The following is a 27,779-nucleotide window of genomic DNA, read 5'->3' as shown; positions in this document are numbered from 1 at the left end:
CTCTTTCTTGTGCACTCCATCACACTCATACACTCTCGCTCTCACGTGCTCACTCACGCTCTCTCTTGTTCATGCATGCACTCTCGCACATACTTGTTCCTGCACTTACTCTCGCTTTTCTCGCTTCTTCATGCTCTCGCTCCCTTACGCTTTGGTTCCAACACGCTCCCTCAATCTTGCCTGCTCATTTGCGCTTGCACTCTTGCTGCCTTGGGTAGTGTTCTGTATTTGCTCCCACATGCTGTTTTCCCATGCTGTGTCGCTGCCTAGCACTCTCTCATTCTTGTGCACACCATTGTGCTCTTGTACCTTTGCAAGCTCCATTACACTTTCGCGCTCTCATGCTCTGGCAAACACTCAATCTCTCACTCTTCTCCCTTATGCTTTCGCTCTTGTGCTCTTTTGCATTCTCGATCTCATGCGCTCCCTTGCGGTGTGGCTCTCAAGCGCTCACTGACTCACTCCCTTAGTCTTGGACACTTTGGATCTCACTCATGCACTACCTCTCATGTGCTCACTCACGCTGTTCTTTGTGCTCTGGCTTTCACGTTTTCCCTTATGCATTTGAACTTAGGCGCTCCGTCATGCTGTCATTGCTTCGTGCGCTGCATCATGCTCTCACTTCCTCGTGCGTTGTCTCATGCTGTCACATTCTCACCATGCCCTGGAGTCCTAGTTTGTGCCCTTCACATCCTCATGTCCTCGCGTTCTCCCTCGCATCTTTGCGTGCTCCATTGTGTCCTTGCATTCTTGCATACTCTCCCATTCCTTCGTGCTCTCGCGCATTCCCTTGTACCCACCCTAGTTCGCATACCCGCTTGCTGCCATGTGCCTTCTTGCTCCCTCATGCCTCCTTTGTTCCCTTGTGCACTCCCTTGTGCCCGCATGCTTTCTCTCCCTAGCGCTCTCCTGCAGTCCCCGTGCGCTCCTTTAATTCTTGTGTCCTCGCGTGCTCCCTCAAGCTCGTTCTCTCGCATACTTCCTTGTTCCCTCTTGCTCCTCTTCATTCCTGCTGTCTTGCTCTCGTGCTCTCTCACACACTCTTGCTCGCCCACTGTCTCTGTCCCTTGCTCTCACAAGCGCGTTCTCCAGCTCCAGCATACTCCTGCTCCTTCGCACACTCATTCCTGCATGCAAACCCCTTGCTATCTCAGTCCCGCTTGCTCCCTCACACGGTCTTATGCAGTCTCGCTTCACGCACTCCCTTACATACTGGTTCCCACTTGCACCCCCTCGCACAGTCTCTTGCTCTCTCTCCTCACGCGCTCCCTTGTGCTCTCTTTCCCTTGCGCTCTCGCTGCTGTGCACATTCGCTCCCACGTGCTCTCTCGCGCATTCACTCCTGCATGCTCTCTTGCACACTTGCTCTCGAGCCCCCATGTACTCTCGCTCCTGTGCGCTCTTTTGCACTTGTTCCCATGCTCACTCTTGCTCTTATGTGCCTTCACACTGCCATTCCTTTGTGTTCACTTGTTTTCTGGCTCTCACACACAACCCCTCATGTACTCGCAGTCTCTCTCACCTTCACAGCAATCTTTCATGCGCTCCTTCATGTACACTCACTCTCATGCATTCTCGTTTGCTCACACAATCCCTTCTGTTCTCACATCCTCCCTTGCTCCCTCTCGCTCCTGCCGTCCCTCCGTGAGTTCTTGCCTTCTGTCTTGCTCTCTCATGTTCTGTCATCTGCTCCCTTGTGCTCTCTGCACTCCCTCGTGCTGCCATTCCCATGTGCACCATCGCACTCTCACTCTCGCATGCTCTGTTACTCCTTCGCTCTCTGTCTACCATGTGCTGTCTTGCATGGTTTCTTTTGATGTTGATGCCTTCCATTTTTGCAATGTTGCATGCTCCCTTGCACAGTCTCTCACACTCTTGCTCCCTCATGTTCTTGCACCCCTGTGTTCTCTCACATTCTGTTTCCTAGGCGCTCTTCCTTGCACATGCCTGCTTATGCTATGGCTCCCACTGATGCGCTGGCTCCCACACAAGCTTTCACTCACTCACACGCTCTTGCTCTCACCCGCTCTTGCTCCTGCGCTGTTGTGCACATCTCTCGCTCCCATGTGTTCTCCCTTTCTCTCATATATTCCCTTGCTCTTGTGCACTCTTGCCTTCGCACGCTGTTTCTCACACACTCCTCCCACTCTTGCTCTCGCTCCCTCACGCACTTACTCATGCTTTGTTGCTCTCTGGCCCCTGTGTGCTCCCTCTCGTGCACTCTCACATCATCCTTGTGCTCTCCCTTGCATTCTAATGCACTCCATCATGCCCTCATGCTCTCACATCCTCGCCTGTTCCTTTGTGCTATGGCACCCTCGCACACTCCTTCATACTCTCAACCCCTCACACTCACTTGTGCATTCTTTCTTGCTCTCTCACGTACTCCCTTTCTCTCACCCCCCACCGCCCCCCCCCCCCCCACCAACCCCGACTCTTCGCACTCCGTGGCTTGCACGCACTCCCGTTCTTGCACTCTCGTGTGCTCAGTCAAGCCCTCAGTCTTGTGTGTTTCCTCGTGCTCTTGCTATCTCACATTCTTATGCCCTCACACACTGCCTGACGCACTCCCGTTTGTGCGCGCTTTCACTCCCTCGCACCATGCTGAAGAAAACTCAGACTCTGACCTTTTGAAATGATTAGTTTATTACACGATATATCATGGGGAATTCACTGTCCTAACTGTGGTTCGGTGTTATTCCCAAGTACATCAGGATACTACAGGTTTATATAGAAAACAGATAGGAGCTGATCGTTAATTACACAGTTTGGCATGCTTACAAGTTGGCACTAAATTAGAGGTTAGTCATTAAGTTCAAAACTAAAGCAGATATCCCTAATTGGCTGAATGACTGTGAAGAGGCGGCACTAGAGAAGGGAGGGGGACTAATTGGAAAGTCTATGTCAGCTTGACTGGTTCTACAGCCAGTGCTGATCATTCAGCAGAGGGACGAGACACTATTTTGAGAAGGAAGATAAGGACAACCTTTCACATTACCTCATAGTAAGGAGTGCATAGCTAGCAAAGTTCTGGCTGGGGACACAAAATGAACTCTCAGCTGAATCAGGAAAATGGCTTCCCGGCAAATAATAACTTTTCTCCAACAACCTTCTCCTTTTTTATTTTCATAATCAGAAAGGCAGGTCTGGGACTTCAACAAAAGGGGGAATGTATCCCGAACCAGGTGGGTTATTTGGAGGGAGCGGTTCTGAGTCAGTTTGGTAACCCTCGGAATCTGAGCTGATATCCTCCTCAAATCCAGGGTGTGAGGGCCTAGGGCTGAGGGTTTGGTGGTGACACAAGGGCTCATCGGGAAGGTAACCTTAACTAATTGGGCTATGGGTGTGTAAAGGGTAGCAGAAAACAATCAAGAGCGTGATGACCACTAGGGCAATAACCAGCACCATGAACAATGGCACCCCCCCCCCCCCCCCCCCCAAAGACCCAAACCACTTGCCCATCCAGGTCCAAAGATCCCAATGGGAGTTGGCAGTATGAAGCCTAGTGGCTGCCTCTTAGCTGTGGTCAGCAAGATTGGTGATGTTTCCACTGGCATCTGGGATATAGGTGAAACAGGCAGAGCCGATGAAGGCACATGTGCCCCCCCCCCCAACCTTTCTTGGCAAAGAGGTAGTCTAGCACCATCCAGTTCTGGAGGGCAACCATCTCCGCATTAATCTCCTTTAGGCCTGAGGCTGTGTCATTGGCCACCTTCTCTAGGAGGGATGCCAGGTGCCTGGCTTCGATGGTCAGCCGGGTGGTACCATAGAAAAGGATGGATACAGCTCAAATGGAGATAAAGATCTTTTGGAGCGAGTTCTGAGCAGCTTGAATGGGAATGAGTGGAAATGGTAGATGTAGGGGAATACATAACCAACATAGCAGCTACCAACCCGGAGACCAACCTAGGAGACTAAGGGTAGGCCTTATGGCCACAAATTAAATAGGTGCCATTAAGGGTACGTAGACGGTCCATCTGGGTGCCAGCCCAAAATGTCCTAAAAAGTGTTTTGTTGGGGGTCTTAAGTTGAGTATACTACCTCTTGTAGTGGACTGGATAGACTTTGAGGTAAGGAGCAGGGAATTGTTGTAACTGCTGTATCTAGCAACCCACCCACCAGGAGGTTAGATTAATTAGTGTGGAAACAGGCCCTTCGGCCCAACAAGTCCACATCTGGCCCTCCGAAGAGGGACCCACCCAGACCCATTCCCCTACATTTACCCCTTCATTTTTGGACTGTGGGAGGAAACCGGAACACTTGGAGAAAACCCACGCAGACACAGGGAGAATGTGCAAACTCCACACAGATGGTTGCCTGAGGCGGGAATTGAACCTGGATCTCTGGCACTGTGAGGCAACAGTGCTAAGCATTGTGCCACCATACTGCCCATGGAGAGTCGCTTTTAAAACAAATAGTTCCCAGGGGTGCACCCAGCCCCATGGTGTTTGCAAGGACCAGGGCAGGGAGTGCACGCGAGAGGTTGTCCCGGGGTTGGAGCCAGCCTTTGTACTTGTTCAAGGTATACCATGCTTATTTCCAGCGGGGGTGACTATTATCAGTTAGGGCAAGGCCCAGTTTCTCGAACCCACTGGGAAGTCGCAATGTCCTTGGAGGACCGATTCAGTTCCAACCACCGTTCAGCAGTGTCAGATTCATTGAATGGTTTGGGTCGAAGAGGGATTCCTCCTTCAGAATGAAGAGGAATGTGAGCACATACCCAGCAGCTGGAACGGTAAATCTCTCTTTCGTTGGTATAAATCATGTGCAAGAAGGTGTTAGTATGTAGCTCGCAAATGATAAAATGCTGTGCTCTGTTCCCTGGATCCCATTCAAACCCCACCAGGGGGTACAGAGCTAGGAGGGACAGAGAAGAGGTACTGGATTAGTGGTGCTGGAAGAGCACAGCAGTTCAGGCAGCATCCAAGTAGCTTTGAAATCGACGTTTCGGGCAAAAGCCCTTCATCAGAAACGTCGATTTCGAAGCTACTTGGATGCTGCCTGAACTGCTGTGCTCTTCCAGCACCACTAATCCAGAATCTGGTTTCCAGCATCTGCAGTCATTGTTTTTATCACAGAGAAGAGGTAGACAGTCACTGCCCAGATGGTGGGCGTGCTGATGCTTCCGGTGTTTGTTGTTCAGGGGTTTTCTGGTCAGGTTGTTTGGGCGAAGGTGCTCTTTTGCAATGGGTGGCGTGTGTCCACGCAGGTACTCCTTCAATCTTGACAGCCATTTGGGTCACCAGGAGGACGAGGTATGGGTATTTCCACCAAGGAGAAAGAGAATCCTTTTCAAAGGATTTAATCATCACATATTCCCCTGGGTGGAACGGATGCATGGGACCATTACCCGGCACGAGAAGGGCCTCCCTGATCAACTTATGGTTCTGGGTGATGATCTGGCACAATGATTTGGCATAATCCAGAAGGGACTTATGAGTGAGAAGTAGTGCCACATCTGCGGGAAGTTTGGGGGGGGGTCAAAGTCTTGTGGGCATTGGGCGGCCCATGAGTACCTCAAAGGGAGTTAGTCCTATAGTTTGATTAACTTGGCCCCGGCGAGTGTAAAGGGCTAGTGGCAATGCCTCTGGCCAGGGTAGACCCGTAGCCTGGGTGACCTTGGTTAGAGTAATTTTAAGGGTGCCATTCATCCGTTCCACCATCCCCGAGGCCTGGGTCTGATAAGGAATGGGGTGTTTCCATGCAATACCCAAAATTTTATTAACCCCTTTTGTGACCTCAGCAGTAAAATGCATCCCTCTGTCACTGTTAATACCATTCGGGACACCAAACCGAGGAATCACATCCTTCCTGAGACACTTAACCACTGTTCTAGCATCATCCTTACGTGTAGGGAAAGCTTCCTTTGGAAAACATATCCACTATGACCAGCAGTTATTTAAAACCCTGTTTGGGGGGCATATGGGCAAAGTCAATCTGCAAATGATGAAAGGGTCCATCAGGAATAGGCAAGTGACCATATTTGGCCAGTGGTTTAGCATTATTATTCTGGAGATAGATCAGGCAGCGGGAAACTAGCGCTTGTGCTGCCGCAGCGAAGCCAGGAACATACCAGCTTTGTCTTACTGCACATATCATTTTCCGTCTTCCTGTATGACCAACTCCACGGGCAGCCAGTGCCAAAACATGCAGATGTGATCGAGGGCAGATGATTCTACCATCCGGGTGTTGTACTAGTCCTAAGCTGCCTGATTCCTTTGCCCCTATACGTGCCCAACTATTTTTCTCGACCTGAGGGGCGTGCTGCTGAGCGGCCCCTATCCTATCCACCGCTAAGTCTAAAGTGTCTTTTGACTTCCCCGTCTTGAGAGCTTGCGAAACACATATAATGGGGGTTAAAGCTGCTCGTTTGGCAGCTTGGTCAGCATGTGCGTTCTCTCGGGATATTGGATCGTTTTTAGCAGTATGAGCTGCACACTTAATCACAGCCACAGCATTATAGCCTGCAGAAGGTTGTTGATGAGCAGGGCATGTTGGAGGGGTCGTCCAGAGGAAGTAATAAATCCTCTACGTTTCCATAGGGCTCCAAAATCATGGACTACTCCAAAAGCATATCTGGAATCAGTGTAGATATTAACAGACTTTCTGTCAGCTAGAATACAGACACTGGTGAGGGCAAACAATTCGGCTGCTTGCGCAGAAGTCCCTTCCGGCAATGCAGCCGATTCGAGGGTGTCAAAAGGGGTGCAAATTGCATATCCAGCCAACATTTGATGGTCTGAGGGCTGACAAGATGAACCATCAGTAAAGAGAATCATGTCTGGGTTGTCCAATGGGGTCTCCGAGAGGTCAGGGCAGGGGGTAACAACCTCCTGGACTGCCTGCAAGCACGTGGGTCATGGGAGGTTGGGAGAAGGATGGCCGGGTTTAGCGTGGGTGTGCGTTGCAATGTAAGGTTGGTACGGGATAGTAAGATGACACCATAGCCAGTTCTCCGTGATGCTGTAAAATGTTGGGTTACTGCTGAATTTAGCAGCAGGGAGACCAAAGGAGGCATAAAAGCAGTGCATGGATAATCCATCACAATAGGGGTGGACCTTTCCATCATTACGGTGGCAGCCGCCACAGCATGCAAACAGACCAGCATTCCCCTTATAACAGGTGGTAACTGTACAGAATAAAAGGCTACAGGGCGTCAGAGATCCCCATGCATCTGTGTCAAAATGTTGGATGCATACCCCTCTTTCCTGTACATAAAGCTGAAATGGTAACATACAGTTAGGTATGCCCAGAGCAGGAGCTCAGGCCAGGCATTGTTGAAGTGTGTCAAAGGCCCGTGACATCTTAGGCGTCCATGTCACCCGGGTCAGCTGCTTTGGTGAGGAAGCCTCACAGAGAAGCGCATCAACAATACGATAGTCTGGGATCCAGTGTCTGCAATAGTTCACATGCCGAGGAAAGACAGCAGTTCAGTACGCGAAGCAGGAGGAGAGAGTTTGACAATGGCTGCAATGATAAACCTCTGAGCCCGTGAGTAAACTCGTAACCCAGATATTATACTTTCTTCTGGCACAACTGCATTTTCTCCAGTGAGACTTTATGTCCATCCTGAGCCAGACAGTAGAGCAGTGCTACGGTGTCTGTCATGCAAGCTGCAGGTGAGGCCGAAGCCACAAGCAAGTCAACAGCGTACTGGATCAAGGTACTGTGACCTGCAGGCAGAGGTCCTTCAGGGTTCAGTGCACTGCAGAAGCATACTTCAGTGTACCCTTGGGGAAGCCGTATCCATGTATATTGGTGACCACCGTAAGTAAAGGCAAAAAGGTACTGACTTTTGGGGGACAATTTAATGGAGAAAAAGGCAGAGCATGGGTCTATAACTGAAAAACAGGTAGCGGTAGCAGACCTGAACAAGCCAACCATAGAAGGAAGCAGGATGCTTAATTGGATTGGGGCATCCTGGACCATAACACAGACCTCAGCATGAGTCCAAAGCTTAAGGGATGTCCCCAATCAGGAGATGGGGAGCCTGGGTGGAGAACTTCGCTGCGTCCCGGGAGCGGAGAGTCAGAGGAAGAGGAGACAGTAGCCTCCGAGCTGGAAGTAGGGACAGTCACAGCAGAACCAGCAGGCCGAGCACGAGGACCCTGCGAAGCAAGTGAGGTATCAGGTAGGTGTGGAAAGGCAACAGCTCCAGCACCTTGAGCAGCATCCTGACTGTGCAGCCGGGAGGCCACAAGAGCAGCAATTTCATCAACCTGAGTGTCGGAACCTGAGGTAGGGATGGCAAGTTAGGGATACTGGGTGGAATAAGGTGGAGGGGTGGTATAGGGGGTATCCGCAGGAGCGGAAGGGACAGCACCTTCAGTGGAACGCTGAGAGTGGTTTTTAGTCTGGGGGGTCGATGGCCTTTAGCAACTTCCTTAAACTTTTCCAGACAGCCGAGCAAGTACTCCGTGTCTCAGGAGGGATCCCCGTAACCATGCTCAATGTTCGCATGCCAGTAATCAATCTTATCCAACCGAAAAGAGCCCCCACGAGGGCAATTGCCGTGGGACCATCTGTACAGATCGGAGGTGAAAGGGGTAACATACTGGCTGTCACCAGTCTCCTTCCAGACTGTGTCAGTTGGCGACCCCGGGGGAACGAAAGGGTCTCCTCTCTTACTCTTGCATCAAACATATTTACCATGGTGGTTTACGATAGCCTTCGAGGGGGCAAAAGCTTTGGGTCCGGCCTGCACAGCGGAACAGGATTGACCTGTCCGGGGGGGCTGGTGCTTCAATCAGTCCCGTAGATACTCACAAACCCATCGCCCCAACACTGAATTGCAAGCAATCACCTGTAAACAAAGAAACAAAACAACCAAAACATACAAAGGCAAACGACTTAGCAATACTAATAGCAGCGCCGCAACTACTCCACAAGGTCCTTAAAGAAGCAGTGTTCTGGACCACAGACCATCTTCCATCTCACCCCGGGGGATCAGCCAAAAATAAATTTAATGCAATCTTTCCCTTATTCCATCTTGCCCTCAGGGCAAGGCTCAGGTCAGGAACATGCATGTGGCCAATAAAAGTAATTTCGATTGCCCCTTCACACTGTAACAGCCAACTGAACACCAATTTAAAGCACTGTCTCTTAGAAGACAAACCCCACAGTAAATGAAACTGTAGGTCCGGCTAACCTAGTAAAATAGAGGCCAAACCGACTATGCCAAATGTTGAAGAAAACTCTCAGACTTGGACCTTGCGAACTGATTAGTTTATTACACGATATATCATGGGGAATTCACCGTCCGAACTGTGGCTCGGTGTTATTCCCAAGTACCTCAGGATACTACAGGTTTTTTTTTCCTTTTTTTTAATTTTTTTTTTGCGGTAGTGCTTATTTTCTCCCCAGCACCCATGGTGTGTGTGCAGGTGTGAGACACAGTGAGAGACACAAAGTGCACGAATCTTTATTCAATTTCCACCACCAGGAAGATAAGAAAACACCCAAGTGGCCAGTGACAAGCAGTGCCCTTCACATCAAAGGGCAATGCTGTGTGATCAAAACAGTGAAGGGGAGGGTAGGGACTAAATCAAAATAGAGTTGGAGGGGGAAATAATGCTCTCCACTCCCTGTGGCACCCACCTCTCCACTACAGGTTTATATAGAGAAAACAGATAGAAGCTGATCTTTAATTACATAGTTTGGCATGCTTACAAGTTGGCACTAAATTGGAGATTAGTCATTAAGTTTAAAACTAAAGCACTATTATGCATTCTACAAGTGGACAGATCAAATGATATCACCACCTACTCTAGTTACACAGATTGCTAATACTAAGCAGAGATATCCCTAATTGGCTGAATGACCGTGAAGAGGCAATAACTAGAGAAGGAAGAGGGACTAATTGGAAAGTCTATGTCAGCTTGACTGGTTCTACAGCCTGCGCTGATCATTCAGCAAAGGGAGGAGACACTATCTTGAGAAGGAAGATAAGGACAACCTTTCACATTACCTCATAGTAAGGAATGCACAGCCAGCAAAGTTTTGGCTGGGGACACAAAATGGAACTCTCAGCCGAATCAGGAAAATGGCTTCCAGGCAAATAATGTTAACCTTTTACCAACACACCCTCTGACCTTTTTTCCTACACAGTCTTGCTATCTCGCATTGCAGCTTTCTGCTCACTTGCCTCTGCATGCTCCTTTGTGCACTCGTGCTCCTGCATGCTCCCTCAGCACTCTAGTAATCTCTCGCATGCTCCCACTCCTGCGCACTCCCTCAAGCACACCCGTCTTCCATCTTCCCTTGCTCCTGCTGTCTTGATTTGGAGATGCCGGTGTTGGACTGGGGTGTACAAAGTTAAAAGTCACACAACACCAGGTTATAGTCCAACAGGTTTAATTGGAAGCACTAGCTTTCAGAGCGCTGCTCCTTCATCCGGTGATGCTGAAAGCTAGTGCTTCCAATTAAACCTGTTGGACCATAACCTGGTGTTGGGGGTTTTTTAACTTCCTGCTGTCTTGCTTGCGTATGCACTTTCTCATGTTCCAGCATGCTCTTGCACACTCGCTGTCACATGCTCTTGCTCCTGTGCTTTTGCTGTCTCTTGTACTTTCGCTCTTGCACACTCCAGATTTACACCTCTTGTGGTGGCAAGGGAAGGTACCGGGAGTGGAGGGTGTGTTGGTGGGGGGCATGGACCTAACAAGTGAGTCGCGGAGGGAATGGTCTCTGCGGAATGCTGAAACAGGTGGCGAGGGAAATCTCTGGTGGTGGGGTCTGACTGTAGGTGGTGGAAATGGCAGAGGATGATGCACTGTATCCAGAGGTTGGTGGGTTGGAAAGTGAGGACCGCGGGGTTCTGTCCTCATTAGGGGGGTGGGGTTCAAAGGCAGCGGTGTGGGAAGTGGAGGAGATGTGCTGAAGGGTATTGTTGACCACATGGAGGGGAAATTGCAGTCTTTGAAGTAGGAGGACATCTGAGATGTTCTGGAGTGGAATTGGTCCCCCGGGAGCAGATGTGGCAGCGGCGGAGAAATTGGGAGTAGGGGATAGCGTTTTCACAGGAGGGTGTGGGAGGAGGTGTAGTCCAGGTAGCTGCGGTGGGTTTGAAGTCGATGTCTGTGTTGAGTCGGTTGCCAGAAATAGAGATAGAGAGGACCAGGAATGAGAGAGAGGTGACCAAGATGGTGCAGGTGAACTTGAGGTCAGGGTGGAAAGTGTACATGAAGTTAATGAACTTGTGGGAGCACGATGCAGCGCCAATATTGTCATCGATAGTGGAAGAAAAGGTGCTGGTGAAACTGTGGAAAATGGACTGTTCCACATACCTGATGAAAAGGCAGACATAGGTGGGGCCCATACAGTTCCTATGGCTACCCCTTTCATTTGAAGGAAGTGAGAGGAGAAATTGGTGAGGGTGAGGACTAGTTCAGCCAATCAAATGTGTGTCGAAAAGGTACTGGTTGGATCAGTGGGAGAGGAAGAAGCAGAGGGTTTGGAGGCCTTCGTCATGGCCGATGCAGGTATACAGGGACTGGCTGTCCATGGTGAAGATGAAGCATTGGGGGCTGGGGAATCGAAAGTCGTGGAGGGTGTGGGTGATGTCCTGAATGTATGTGGAAAGATTCTGCACCAATGGGGACAGGACAGTGTCAAAGTAAGTTGAGTGGGCTAGGTGCTCGAAACGTCGACTCTTCTGTTCCTCGGATGCTGCCTGACCGGCTGTGCTTTTCCAGCACCACACTTGTTGACTCTGATCTCCAGCGTCTGCAGTTTTCACTTTCTTCCTGCATTTAGTCATGGACTACTTCAGTATTTGAAGACTCATTAATGTTGCTGAACATTGTGCAATCACACTCCTTTAGGTGGAGAGTAGGTCATTGATGAAACAGCTGAAATTGTTTGGGTCTAGGATGCTAACCTGAAGAACTCCTGTGGAGATGTCCTGAAATTGAAATGGCTAATTTCCAAAAACTACTACCATCTTCCATTCTGCTGAATATGACACTAACCACTGGACAACATTCCTTAATTTCCATTGAATTTAATTTTAGTATGACTTCTGTTGCCACAATCTGTCAATGCATCCTTGAAGTGAAAGGCAAGCACCCTCACCTCACCAATGGAATTCAGCTTTTTGTCCATGTTTCAACCAGAGTTTCAATGACGTCTGGAGCTGAGTAGCCCTAAATTTCCAGATCATCTCAACAGGCTTTGAATACTGTACTTCCTAATTCTAGTTTTACTTAATTCTAAGAAAAAACTCAGTCCTAATTTTTTGAAGTGATGTTTACATTGGGAGCATAACAGGAGGAGGCCGTTCAACTCCTCTTGCCTGTTCTGTTATTCCACTACGTCATGACTGATCTTCATTGTCTGAGCAAAATGAACAACTGGACACGTTGTTTGTGGTGATGGTACCACTGTTGGGACGCTTGGAGAGCTTTCACATTCTTTTAGAAAAGGATCAATTTCTCAGTACTATTTGAATACAATGTAGAGCATGAACACAGTGCAAAGTAAGCATTTAGAATATTATTTTAGTAATTAGAGAAATGGGTTGTGATGTTTGTGAATAAATAGTCAAAAATGTACTAAGACAAAACTGTAAAAAAAATTTGCCTTAAGAAAGAAGACAGATTTATGTTTCCATAGTTTTAGTTTTGGATGTGGTAACTTTTAGTTTATGTCCTTTATTTAAATATGATCACGTTCTCTCAGTGAAATTTTGCATATTTAGTGAAGTTAGGACAGTTAAGCTGTGCTAGTGCTGAGTAAAATATCATTTCACCTGTACTATTAATTTTGCTGAACATTGTGCAATCATCAATGAATATCCACACTTATGTCCTTTTGGTGGCGAGTAGGTCATTGATGAAGCAGCTTAAATTGTTTAGGTCTAGGATATTAACCTGAAGAACTCCTGTGGAGATGTCCTGAAATTGAGATTGCTAATTTCCAAAAAGCAGATATCTGCTTTTAGGTTCTGCACCTTCAACATGAAGTGAAATATCAGGAAGTTAGATATCTGGCATATATCCAAAGTAAATTTGGAGACATTTGAGTATGAGGAGGAAAGCAAAACTGCTTAGAAGAATTGCCTCATATATTGATATCTAGACTCTGAAACTCAGAAGCTGAAACATATATAATAGATTCAGTTAAAAATCTCATAACACCAGGTTATTGTCCAACAGTTTATTTGGAAGCCCTTTATCTGAAATCCGAAAAGCTCCGAAATCCAAAGGTTTTTTTCTTGAAGTTTTCTCCTCATTAACAAGGTCGTTTGGCGTTCAGTTAACGCAACTCCACACCCACTCGATGCGTGTCATTCAGATGCGACATGGGTGGGCGTGGCCTAGTACTGGCAGGCCTCAATTCTATCTCAGGGCCTGTAGTACTCACTGAGTCTGCTGTTTGGTAAGATTTTTAAAAATGTCACAGTCAAACTGTCACTTATTCCGTGTGGAATATCCCAAAGTACGCCTTAAAGGATGGTCACTTGAAGATCCAAGGCTGAGTGGCCTTGATCGCTGAAGTGTTCCCCTACTGGAGGGAACATCCCTGTTTGGTGATTGTCCATTCATCCGTTGTCATAACATCTGCTTGGTCTTGCTATGCCTCGGCGCATCATTACCTGTAGCGTACAAGATAGACAACGTTAGCTGAGTCACATGAGACACCACAGGCCAGGGACATTCAGCCTAAGATGTTTGGTTGACTGTCCTTCAAGGCAGACTTCAGGATATGCAATAACGCAGAGTGGCTGAGCCAGAGCCAAGTTTGGTACCCATGAAGGTGCCCTCAACCAGGACCTTGGATTCATGTCACACCACAGGTGACCCCACTACACACACTTTACACTCACGCACACTCGCAAACACACACTCTCTTACACGCCTTAAACTCTCACTCTCACATGCACGCACACACATACAAAGTCTATGTGGTGCATTTGTATTTGCAAATACCTTCTGTTTTTCCTCAAAAGGCACTCAAATTCCAGGCAGTCATTCCATATAACATTTTATAAATTCCTACTTTGGAAATAGAACCAGTTTGACCCAAGATTGGGATACAGACAGACTCTAACGGCACACCTTTAATGCAATGTTTGAGCTGAAATGTAACTTTTTAAAATAAAACCTTAAGTTATCTCGAGAATGTGACTTAAAGAAGTTCTGGGGTTTACATTTAATGAACCAAAACCTGCAAACCATTCTAAAAGATGAAAGATTTAATACCAATATAGGTTTGTTAAATATATTGTTTTAATTGCTTGACACTGCTTTTGCTATACATTCTGTGACTTACGATCCTGCTCCGCTAGTTATCTGAAGGAGAAACGCTCTGAAAGCTAGTACTTCAAAATAAATCTGTTGGACTATAACCTGGTGTTGTGTGATTTTTAAAGTTTGGCCACCCCAGTCCAACACCGGCACCTCCACATGATAGTAGACAGTCACCCAAGTCTGGAATCAAACCCGGGACCTTGGCTGTGCTGCCCAACTGTATCAAAGAGAAAATTAATATTCATCTTATATGCTTTATGTGTAAGGCAAGAGTATTTTGTAAGATTTTATTATAAGCCAGAATTCCAAACAGCTGCTTACTCAGGTACTGTTCGTACATTCCATTACATCCCACAACAGGGGGTCAGTTGGATTGCTAAATGGATTGCTTTTCCCCGCTATCAAATATAACACATGCTTTCCTATCCATAATGCAATCACATATTTTGTGACAAAGTAATAATACACCAAATTACAAGCTTTCATTTTAAAAGTATTATGATACTTGTGGCTATTTATGTTTCAAATGATTAACCACAGATAGCAGATTTTGATTGACTTTTAGCATGTCATTTTACACCTTGTGGCAGAAAGACAATAAATCTATGTAGACTTATAATTAATAGCAAATTATTGTCTGCATGAACATCTACCAGTATTTTCAGCTTCTGGTTACTCCTTTCTACATATAAAGTAGCTTTTTCTCTCTCAAAATATACTCATTTCATTCCAATGTTACAACACAGCCAAAGCACGAAGCTTGTGGGTGTAGGATTTGGACTGCTGACAAATCAGTGTTACCGCCTTGAATTTTGCTATTAGTGAGGGTTGTAACAGTTGCTGATGAGGGTGGTAATTGGCTGTCAGACAAAATAACAAGTATCCTTGCTGTAATTTTTTTTCTTTATTCTGTTGTAATGGTCAAAAATTAAAAGACAACTATGATATTGTGAAATGCGCTCTAGTTGAATTTTACATTTTCATTTACACTAATAAATTAGATTCTGTTTCATTGCTAAGTATTCTAGTGTTTATACAAATATTTTAGCAATTGTATTCAGCACTGCTGAGCAAAGGATATTATCCTCTATGCCAATGTGGTTTTACTATCTTCCCGTTTGTATAGCCTTGTGATTTTGGTGAGAAGAATTTATTTCCATTTTGTTAAAACTTTGCTGAATGCTAGGAGAAATGGTCTGCTGACAATAGAATCAGAATTTCTAAAAAATCTTTCCAATAGCAATTTTTTTAACAAAAGGTTTTAACTTCATTTTAACATTTTATTGTATCACAACATAGATAGGCAGACAGTAGAAAATGGAATTTGAACCAAGTCTTCATTTCAGCTTTTATTTAAAGAGATATTACATACAGTGCATCTCTGATCTTGAAATCACAACTAACTGAACACAGGTGTTTCCCCATTACAAACCACCATCTGAATACAATTAAGATCCAATTAATAGAAAATCAACGTACTGGGCTGAATTTTTTTAGCTGTTTCCGAGCAAATGCAAATTAGTGAATAAAAAACAGCTTGTTTTGCATTAGCAGGCAGGCAAATTGATTAAACATACCAACTTTTGCAACTACGTTGTGATTAACAATGTTAAGGTACCTATGTCCTAAGATTTGAATTTATCTCAGCGAAAAGAACTAAAGGAATTCATACTGAGATTTAACTTTGAATTGTAGAACTTAAGTCATGGATTTGTTGCCAATTTAACTGTGAAAGGGAGTGTGTTTCTTGTAAGATTTAAGCATTTTCACAACCTTCTGTGGACTTAGAAAATCCTGAAGTTTGATGATGTCTTAAATATTAGATTAGATTAGATTACTTACAGTGTGGAAACAGGCCCTTCGGCCCAACAAGTCCACACCGCCCCGCCGAAGCGTACCCACCCATACCCCTACATCTACATCTACCCCTTACCTAACACTATGGGCAATTTAGCTTGGCCAATTCACCTAACCTGCACATCTTTGGACTGTGGGAGGAAACCGGAGCACCCCGAGGAAACCCACGCAGACATGGGGAGAACGTGCAAACTCCACACAGTCAGTCGCCTGAGGCGGGAATTGAACCCGGGTCTCCGGCGCTGTGAGGCAGCAGTGCTAACCAGTGCTATTCTTGAGGAGGTATTCTTAAATATTCTTGAGTAGTTGAACATAACTACTTCCTTAAAAAAAGTTGATTGGCTGCAATTGTTTGTTTATTATTTATTTAGTAATCTATCGTTCTATACATCAAAAGCCTTTTATGTAGACTGAAGCTGTTCATTTGATTGAACATAAGGGAAATTAACAGGATGTATGTCCTGATATTTTGTAAGATATTTGGTTTCCCACATTTGGTATTTTATGGCCATTTGCAATCTAAAAATAATGTGGTTGACTTGAATGTTCTCAGTAATTTACCCAACATCATCAAATTTTTCAATTAGTGCTAAATCTATATTGGCTACACAATGTTAGTGTTAATAGTGAGTGGTTTGTAGATTTTTTTTTAAACAGAGTTCGTAATAATAGAACATTTTTACTTTTAAAGCTTAAAATTCTCATTTATAGATTCTGGAATGTAGGATCAAATGTGGATTTTTAATGAAAAATATTTTTCTTTTGGACAATAGTAGTGTTTATTTTAGAAGTAAACATGATAGATTGAAATTTTGCCCTGGGTGAAATCATTCAGATTTATATATCGTAAATGTATGGCAGAAATGGAAATGTGGGCATTTAATATTTTAAGTAACAACTCGGCTTCAATTTTAAATAGTTAAAAATTGATTGCTTGCAGGTTTAGTGAAACATGTCTCTCCTCCAAACAGTGAAAAAAATTATCACAATTTTTCATATAAATTTTTTTGTGTATTCTGATCCCGAAGTCTCAGGATTTTTGAATCATTCAATCATGTTCGTTCATACTGATTTGAAATTAATTTTATGTAAGAAATACCATTAAAGCCACAAAATTTAAATTAGATCTGCTGTTTCAGGTAGAAAGATGATATTTTGATTGTGACCATGTTCCAGTGGTAGCCAGTGTTTATGAAACATTTTTCTTTACTGCCACCACCACCATGACCCTACCTGCTCTGCCCTGCTAGCAGCCAATTTTCTAATGGAGGTTAAAGCCTATTAATATTTAAAATTGACAGAAATTAAATGTTATCTATAATGTTGCAATGTGTTACCATTGAATGCTGTACATTGACTTCTTGGTTAGACCGAGGCAGGCAACTTCAAAGTTCATTAACTTGTGTTTGTTTTACAGAAAACTGTATATGGAGCAAATGTTGTGATCTTTGAAGGAATACTTGCATTTGCTAACAAGGAACTTCTTAAGGTATTCACCTTTCTTCTTTGTTACAATACTTAAACAAGAACAAAAGAGTAGTACTCTGTCTAGTACTGAATGTTGAACATAAAACATAAAACAGTACAGGCCCTTTGGCCCACGATATTGTGCCGAGCATTTATTTTAATCTAAGATCAAGATAATTAATAATGTTCTTTTCTAAGTTATCTGAAACTTAAGCAATGGATTCCTTATGCAGAACCTTACCACTGTTAATTATAAAATCAATTCTGCATTTAAGAATAAATAATTCCCAAGTGGGAATTGTGCAACTTCCTTGATATCCAAGAATCCCTGTTGGTGGGAAAGATGTCATTCAGCCCAACAAGTCCACACCATGCTTCCCATACAGGCTCCCCACCCCTCTCCTACCCTATCCCTGTAACCCTGCATTTCCCATGGTTAATTCTTCTAACTGACACATCCCTGGATACTATGGGCAATTTACCAGTCCACGGCCAGTCCACCTAATCTGCACATCTTTGGACTGTAGAAGGAAACTGAAGGACCCAGATGAAACCCACACAGACACGTCGAGAATGTGCAAACTGCACACAATAGTCACCCAAGGCTGTGGTTGAACCCAGGTTCCTGGCGGTGTGAGGCAACAGTGCTAACCACTGAGCCACTGTGCTGCCATAGAGCTTCTCTATTCTAGTCATATATTTTTAACATAAAGTATCTTTCCTCTGAGCTGCTTGCCATCCCACTTAAATAGTACAGTGCTATTTCCTTCCAAATGCCCTTAATCCAGATTAAGATTTTTTAAACATCCACTAGAGTCACTCCATCGGAGCTTTAGCCTTTAGCCCCAGCAGCTGAATTCTGATTTTCAAGAAGTAACTTGAAATTTTCCTTTCTCTGAGAAAGTTGTGACTTTGTTGTCTTTATGACTTAAAGGTAGCTTATGATTTAATTACTGCCCAAGAACACACTTATTTGCATTTATCCTCATCTGAGAAGATTTCATGAAGAGGATGATCAGCATCAGCTGTTGTGATCAAAGAACATTATTTTTACTGCTGATAACAAGTCCAAGTTTATACGTGATGAACATTGAGTAACTTTAGGTGAAATTAATTGTTATTTTGTTGCTGAGAAAAGAGAAAAATTTGCCAACTTTGATCTGAATTATCACCCATTTTCGTTTGCTTCCTTTGAAGTTGGCATTTTTGCATTTGTTCTGATGAGAGCAAAAAAAAGCTTCAAAAACACCTCCGTCTTTTTAGTAATATTCAAGTTCTGTACTACCAACCAACTGTTGAACTTGCATAGTAGTAAACACAGATTTAATGATAGTTTTATGGTCTTATTAGTTTTCTGCTATGCTTAATGCCAAAATGAACAGTTTTTAATCCTATTATAGGACCATACAGTAGAGCAGTACTTTGGAAGTTAGTTGACCAGCTGAGTATTATGCTATCTCCTTTGAAGAGCAAATCAGTTAGTTCCACTCAATGTACCTCTAAATTTCTGTTGTGCTGGGCCAATTCATTTCAGTGAATAGCAACTTTAAATTTTTTGGTGCAGCAGTATGCCCAGGCTTTCCTAAAGTAAAAAAACTTAGTTGCCTGTGCAGTGACTGCTTGGTTATTGCAGAGTGAGATGAACATAGAACCTGGAGGGAATTCTTACCTACATCCCTGAAAGTTTTCCTCCCTCAGTCAGAGAGTCATATAGCATAGTCCAATCAGTCTGTGTCGACCATGTTCTCAAACTAAACTAGTCCCGCCTGCCTGAGTTTGGACCATGTCTTTTAAAAATTGTAACTGTACCTGCATCCAAGAGTTTCTCTGGCAGTTCATTCCATACACGAGCCACTCTGTAAAAAGAAAATGCTCTTGTGACCCTTCTAAATATTTTGTAAAAAGAAAACGCCCTTGATTTCCTTTTAAATCTTTCTCCTCTCATGTTAAATCTATGCCCTCTTGTTTCGAGCTCCAGTACCCAAGGGTGCCTTCATGATTTTATAAACCTCAATAAGATCACCCTTCATCCTCCTATGCTCCAGTGAAAAAATGTCCTGACCTTTCCAGCCTATTTTTATATCTCAAACCCTCCATTCCCGGCAACATCCTGGTAAATCTTTTCTGAATACTCTAATAATATCCTTCTGATAACAGAGCAACCAGAGCTACACATGGTACTCCAGAAGAGGCTTCACCAACGTCCTGTACAACCTCGACATGACGTCCCAACTCCTATATTCAAAGATCTGAGCAATGAAGGCAAGCGTGCTAAATGTCTTCTTAATCACTCTGTCTACCTATGATGTAAATTTGTAGGAATTACACAATTTGTAGAGAAAGCCCTATGTGTCTCTGTTCTACAACATTACATAGGGCCCTATCATTAATTGTTTAAGTACTTTCCTTGTTTGTATTATCAATGCAATACCTTAGTTTTATCTAAACTAAACTCCATCTGCCACTCCTCAGCCCACTGATCCCATTGTTCAAGACCTCTAACCTTAGATGACCTTCTTCACCATCCGCTATACCACTAACTTTGGTGTCGTCCACTTCCCTTTTGGAGGTTATTGTTTAATCTGCATACCCATCCTAAAGATAGCCCATTCCAAATTCTAATCACTTGTGCAAAAAAAAATTTTCATGTCAGAACTTTGTTTTGCCAAGCATCTTATGTCTGTGTCCTTTATTATCAGAAAGGAATTTCTTCATGTTCCTTGTTCCAAGAAGATCAACCCCAGCTTCTCCAATTTACTGAGTAACTGGGACTATTCTAGTAAACCTCAACAGTACTGTCTATAAGCTTTTGTGTTGTTCCTAAATATAGTACTGGTGTTCTTTGTTTGTTTGACATAACTTTTAGTCCTCTATGTCTCTTCACAAATGCTTTATTAATCACTTTGTTAATATGCACAAGCATCCCCAAGTCTGTCTCCTTGCACTACCTTTAAACTCATCTATCCTTATTCTTCCTACAAAATGTATCCGCTCACATTTATAATCTATTCTATGAGAATGTCACATTCAAAGCACATTTAGTTCCAAGAGTTGCTAAGTGTCAACATTCAATTCTGCCTATTGCAAGGCTTTCAATAGGTAACTTGAGGATCACCAAACAGGAGTTCAAAGGAGACAGAGTAAACAAAGTAGAGTTATGAGACATGCACTGAATTCCTGACTTTTAGCTACAATGCAATGAAGGCAACTGAATTACCCATTTGTAGGTTGCAGTAAATTTTGTCCTGTGCACTTGAGTATCTTGAAAGTTGTGAACGTTATGGTGGTTTCCAAGTCCCTGGGTGCCATAATAGATCTGTAGCTGAGAGTGCAGGATGTGGGGGCACTGAAGGACCTCAAGCAGTGTCTGATTGATGCAACTGAGCAAGGGAGCTCAGTAAAAAGCACAAGGAAAGATTTGGCTTGGTGAATCTAGCTATTAGTGAAAGGCTGGAATTATACCTGTGAATAAATAGTGCAGTGCAGATTTTTGGAATCCAGAGGAGCAGAGACGCAAGAAAGGAAGGTGATTTACCATAATGGGAACAGCCATTGAGGCAGTTCATGATGAGGAATAATGACAAGAAGTTTCAAGGCCAGGTCAGCAGAAGTAAAGAATAATAATCCTCTGTGAAGTTTTCAGATTCATTGACCCATCGTGGTATTTATATTTGGAGGGGACTCATTGAAAAATCCATGAGATTTGACTTTATTGCATTTGCTGTTTGTTGTGCACTGTGGGACATTTTATCATTAATCTTTTACTGATTAATACCATGTGTTAATTCTGGGTATTAGAATTTAAGTTGTATGTGTATTATAGATGTGCAACTGTTCTGATATTGTGTAGAAAAGTCTATTGCTCTTTGTTCAAAACTGTAGACTTAGTATGTCCCTTGGATCTCACAATTCATTGACCAAAATTAAAATAAAAGACCACTTGTCCATAACCAGGTTGTAACATTAGCATCAGAAACAAAAACAGAAATTGCTAGAAAAGCTCAGTAGGTCTGTCAGCATCTAGAACATAGAACATAGAACATAGAACAATACAGCACAGAACAGGCCCTTCGGCCCACGATGTTGTGCCGAACTTCTATCCTAGATTAAGCACCCATCCATGTACCTATCCAAATGCCGCTTAAAGGTCGCCAATGAATCTGACTCTACCACTCCCTCGGGCAGCGCATTCCATGCCCCCACCACTCTCTGGGTAAAGAACCCACCCCTGACATCTCCCCTATACCTTCCACCCTTCACCTTAAATTTATGTCCCCTTGTAACACTCTGTTGTACCCGGGGAAAAAGTTTCTGACTGTCTACTCTATCTATTCCTCTGATCATCTTATAAACCTCGATCAAGTCACCCCTCATCCTTCGCCGTTCCAACGAGAAAAGGCCGAGAACTCTCAACCTATCCTCGTACGACCTACTCTCCATTCCAGGCAACATCCTGGTAAATCTTCTCTGCACCCTCTCCAAAGCTTCCACATCTTTCCTAAAGTGAGGCGACCAGAACTGCACACAGTACTCCAAATGTGGCCTAACCAAAGTCCTGTACAGCTGCAACATCACCTCACGACTCTTGAATTCAATCCCTCTGCTAATGAACGATAATACTCCATAGGCCTTCTTACAAACTCTATCCACCTGAGTGGCAACCTTCAAAGATCTATGTACATAGACCCCAAGATCCCTCTGTTCCTCCACCTGACCAAGAACCCTACCATTAACCCTGTATTCCGCATTCTGATTTGTTCTTCCAAAATGGACAACCTCACACTTGGCAGGGTTGAACTCCATCTGCCACTCCTCAGCCCAGCTCTGCATCCTACAACAGCCCAGCTCTGCAGCCGACAACAGCCCTCCTCACTGTCCACAACTCCACCTATCTTTGTATCATCTGCAAATTTACTGACCCACCCTTCGACTCCCTCCTCTAAGTCATTAATAAAAATTACAAACAGCAGAGGACCCAGAACTGATCCCTGCGGAACTCCACTTGTAACTGGACTCCATGCTGAATATTTACCATCTACCACCACTCTCTGACTTCTACCGGTTAGCCAGTTTTCTATCCAATTGGCCAAATTTCCCTCTATCCCATGCCTCCTGACTTTCCGCATAACCCTACCATGGGGAACCTTATCAAATGCCTTACTAAAATCCATGTACACTACATCCACTGCTCTACCCTCATCCACATGCTTGGTCACCTCCTCGAAGAATTCAATAAGACTTGTAAGGCAAGACCTACCCTTCACAAATCCGTGCTGGCTGTCCCTAATCAAGCAGTGTCTTTCCAGATACTCGTAAATCCTATCCCTCAGTACCCTTTCCATTACTTTGCCTGCCACAGAAGTAAGACTAACTGGCCTGTAATTCCCGGGGTTATCCCTATTCCCTTTTTTGAACAGGGGCACAACATTCGCTACTCTCCAGTCCCCTGGTACCACCCCAGTTGCCAGTGAAGACGAGAAGATCATTGCCAACGGTACTGCAATTTCCTCTCTTGCTTCCCACATAATCCTAGGATATATCCCGTCAGGCCCGGGGGACTTGTCTATCCTCAAGTTGTTCAAAATGTCCAACACATCTTCCTTCCTAACAGGTATCTCTTCTAGCTTATCAGTCCGTTTCACACTCTCCTCTTCAACAATACGGTCCCTCTCGTTCGTAAATACTGAAGAGAAGTACTTGTTCAAGACCTCTCCTATCTCTTCCGACTCAATACACAGTCTCCCACCACTGTCCTTGATCAGACCTACCCTCGTTCTCGTCATTCTCAGGTTTCTCACATATGCATAGAATGCCTTGGGGTTATCCTTGATCCTATCCGCCAGGGATTTTTCATGCCCTCTCTTAGCTCTCCTAATCCCTTTCTTCAGGTCCCTTCTGGCTATCCTGTATCCCTCCACTGCTCTGTCTGAACCTTGTTTCCTCAACCTTATGTAAGCCTCCTTCTTCCTCTTTACTAGACATTCAACCTCCCTCGTCAACCAAGGCTCCCTCACACGACCATTTCTTCCCTGCCTGATCGGTACATACATATCAAGGACACGTCGTATCTGCTCCTTGAAAAAGTCCCACATTTCCACCACATCCTTCCCTAACAGCCTATGCTCCCAACGTATGCTCCTCAAATCCTGTCTTACAGCAACGTAATTTCCCTTCCCCCAATTGTAAAATCTACCTTGTTGTGCGCACCTATCTCTCTCCATAACCAAGGTGAAAGTCACAGAAATGTTCACCCACCAACAAGCCCACCACTTGTCCCGGTTCGTTACCGAGTACCAAATCCAATATGGCCTCCCCTCTGGTTGGACAATCTACATACTGCGTTAGAAAAGCTTCCTGGACACACTGCACAAACACCGCCCCATCCAATCTACTTGATCTAAAGAGCTTCCAATCAATATTTGGGAAGTTGAAGTCGCCCATGACTACGACCCTGTGGCTTCTGCACCTTTCCAAAATCTGTTTCCCAATCTGTTTCTCCACATCAGAATTAACGTTTCAGGTTGAGTGAATGTTGACCTAAAACATTAACTCTGATTTCTCTCCACAGTTGTTTCTGATTTACAGCATCCACAGTTCTTTCAGTTTTCATGTAACATAAAGTTGGTAATCTTGCATTATACCATTGTAGCAGCCCATGAGTAAAGTTGACAAGATGGTTGCTTAGGGATTTTACTTTTAGCTAACACAAGATGGCTGAAAGGGTTTGACAGTTACGTACAGACGATCACAGCTAGACTTTTGGTCTCCATGTAGATATACGGGATAAGATGAGATTCTCCATAGGTAGAAACATGAGGCAAGTTAATCAGGTTTCCCTAAATAGGCATTTCTAAATATATATGCTTTTTAAGGGGCATTTTTGAAAGGCCTAGTTTAGGCACAGCCCCAAGCTTGTTATTTAGTAAGAAGTAGAAGAAAAGTTTCATCCTTTAGTATTCTGAACTGAATTGTAGAATTAGAAAGGCAAACAACAAATTATTGTGAAAAGGTTCTTTCAGCAAATGTTTCTAGGCAGTCAAGAGGCCCAGTGCATTATTAGGGAAGATAAAGTAATAAATGGGGTAAACATGACCTCTGAAAAACCACTGGCACAGGAAGAGGGCAGAGGAAGGTTCTTAAAGAAAAAGAGGTCACGACTTGGGAGAGATAAACAATTGAAACTTAAGTGTAGATGTAGATAATTTGAACAAATTCTTACATCCATAGATAAAGGAAAGAGTGACAAAAATAAAATACACGTGGTTCTGTCTCTAGTTGTTTGTGGAATCTAAACAAGTTTGTTTTAATGGCTTGGTAAAATTGTAAAGTGATCGAATTTCACTCTTACCAGTGGAATTTGAATAGATGCTTTTATTAAGAAAATATAATTAGTTTTGGAAAGTGTTTAGATTAGAAACAGTAAAGATTTGTTTAAAATTTAAAACTGAAACATCAGTTTAAAATTCACTTACAGCATGCAAATTGTAAACTGCAGTTGCAAGTCAGAAGGACTGTTTGATCCTCTCAGACTGAAGAGAGAAGGGTTGTTCTCATTTTGTCAGCTATGTCATAGAATTGTAGTAACTTTATACGAGAGTTGATTTTAAAGATTTTAAAACAATTAGTAGAAATTAATATCCTTCCTAATCTGCCATACTAAAGTGAGTACAAAATTTGAAAGAGTTCTTCATGGTAAGCAAGTATGTCGGTTTTTGGTGAACAATGTGGTGCAGCTGGCAAATGTCTGGAAAGGAATATAACTGTCAGAAGCATTGTAAGATCCCAGTGCAATATGGTGGAGCTATCTTGTAGACCTCATGAGATTATGGACAGCCCTAGATCCTCCCATAAAGTTGTCTATCATTGATTATGTCTTCACTGAAGTGGATCTATAATTAGGAGGATGTGGCCGACAATAATATCAATGTTGCATATAATTATAGTCACTCAAAAGGTATGAAAATCTGGATGTAGGTTTGCTTGCTGAGCTGGAAAGGTCATTTTCAGACATTTCGTCACCATGCCAGATAACATCTTCAGTGAGCTTTCGTCGGGAGGCTTACTGAAGATGTTACCTAGCATAGTGACAAAACATCTGAAAATGAACCTTCCAGCTCAGCGAGCAAACCTACAACCAGAACTTCAACCTGAGCTACAAATCTTCTTAAAACTAGCCAAGGTATGAAAATGTTGTATTTTGCTGGGGAACCCAGAGTGTCATTGATTTCAGATCTGAGCTGTAATTAAGAGGGTGACTGGGTCCCATGTAAAAGCCAGATTTGAAATGGTCTCTGGCCTCTCCCATGTAAATAGTAATAGAGGCCTGAATAAAGGTCGCTTGTGCTGAGGAACATAGAACTTAAGGCACCTCTTTGATATTTCTCCCTACAACAATACCAAGTATAATGTTAATGTAATTACAAGGAATGCTGTATTTTGAAATGAATAAATATAAATGGTCAATGATGAGCGTAAGGCTGTTTATAATGGAGATAAACATTGGGTACACATCAGAATTAAAGTGACTAATATGGATAACTTATACAACTTCACCAACACTAACTATAAGCTCAGCCATAGCTGCTTGTTTTAAATGCAACAATAAATCAAATATTTGAGATAACAAGGGAAATTTAAACAGCAAACTTAACATCATCCCATAAATTTATAAGTAGTTAATTTTGCTTTATTGGTTGGAAGAACATTCATTTTTGCACTGAAACTGAAGTGAGTTTTATGAATTCCTGTCCACCAAAATCCATAGTTTCCAGGGCAATAGTATGAACTCTCTTTAGCTTATTTTTTTCTATGGTACTGTTATGGACCAGACCAGACCGCTTCAAACTTTTTCAGGAAGGTAACCTTATTTTAAAGGTAGATGTGAAGTGAATGTTCCAAATGTGACAGAACTGATCAAATGACTCAATGTGAAGCAAAACACAATTTATTTAAACATTATAGTTAAAATACAAACAAAAGAAAGACGAATTTAGAAATTCTTAACCAAATAATAGATACAGTACCCATCACTAATTAATTGTTCCAATATAATAACATCCCATAAACACGCCCCCTTGGCAAAAAGGTAAATTAAGATGCAGATTCTTGCATGCAGTTAAACGTCAAGAGAGATTTCTGGGAAAGTCACAGTTAAGAGTCATTTACTGAAGCCCCAACACTTCTGGGACCCAAACAACTTCTCACTACTACAGCTAAACAAAAAACTAGAAAGCCTGATTTGGGAGAACTGGCCATAGGAGCAGAAATTAGCCCATTCAGTCCCATCTGCTCCACAATTCTAATCATGGCTGATAAGTTTCTCAACCCTGTTCTCCCACTTGCACCCTGTAACTCTTGATCTTGTTATCGATCAAGAATCTATCTCCCTCTTAAGTATACTCAGTGACCTGGCCTCCACAACCTTCTGTGGCAGTGAATTCCATAGATTCATGACTCTCTGGCTGAAGAATTTTATCCTTATCTCCGTTTTAAAAGGTCTTCCCTTTACTTTAAAGATGTGCCCTCATGTCCTAGTCTGTCTTACCAATGGAAACATCTTCCGAATATCCACTTTGTCCAGACCACTCAGCATCATGTAAGTTTCAATTATATCACCCTTCATCCTTCTAAACTCTAGTGAGTATAGACCCAGAGTCTTCAAACTCATATGTTAAGTTTTTCATTCCTGGGACCATTGTCATTAACCTCGTCTGAACCCACTCCAGGACCAGTCCATCCTTCCTGAGATATAGGGCCCAAAAGTGCGCACAATGCTCCAAATGTGGTCTGACCAGAACCTTGTAGAACCTCAGAAGTACATCCCTGCTTTTATATTCAAATCCTCAAAATAAATACCAACATTGCATTTGTGTTCCTAACCACTGACTCAACCTGCAAGTTTGCCTTGAGACTATCCTGAACTGGAACTCCCAAGTGTGTTTGTACTTCAGACTTCTGAATTTTCTGCCCATTCCGAAAATAGTCCATGCTTCTACTTTTTTAACCAAAGTGCATGACCTCACATTGCCAAGATGTACTCCATCTGTCATTTCTTTGTCCACTCTCCTCACCTGTCCAAATTCCTACCTCCTCAATGCTACCTGCCCATCTATCTTTGTATTGTCTGCAAACTTAGCCAGAATGTCCTTAGTTCTTTCATCTAGATTGTTAATGTATAAAGTGGCAAGTTGTGGTTCCAACAGTGAC

General features: G+C 43.6%; 1 protein-coding gene across 3 annotated transcripts in view; it reads left to right on the top strand.

Annotated features, from left to right (window-relative positions):
• The window catches only part of LOC140463549 (uridine-cytidine kinase-like 1), a 184,918-nt gene that overhangs the window by 64,500 nt on the left and 92,639 nt on the right, over positions 1-27,779 (top strand). For all 3 annotated transcript variants that reach the window (XM_072557694.1, XM_072557703.1, XM_072557712.1), the window contains exon 5: positions 17,524-17,595. In XM_072557694.1, the coding sequence (XP_072413795.1) occupies positions 17,524-17,595 (72 nt within the window). The remainder of the gene's footprint in view (positions 1-17,523; positions 17,596-27,779) is intronic.

Source organism: Chiloscyllium punctatum, chromosome 3 (genome assembly GCF_047496795.1).
Source record: "Chiloscyllium punctatum isolate Juve2018m chromosome 3, sChiPun1.3, whole genome shotgun sequence".
Taxonomy (NCBI): Eukaryota; Metazoa; Chordata; class Chondrichthyes; order Orectolobiformes; family Hemiscylliidae; genus Chiloscyllium; species Chiloscyllium punctatum.
This window is presented reverse-complemented; position numbering and strand designations above follow the sequence as displayed.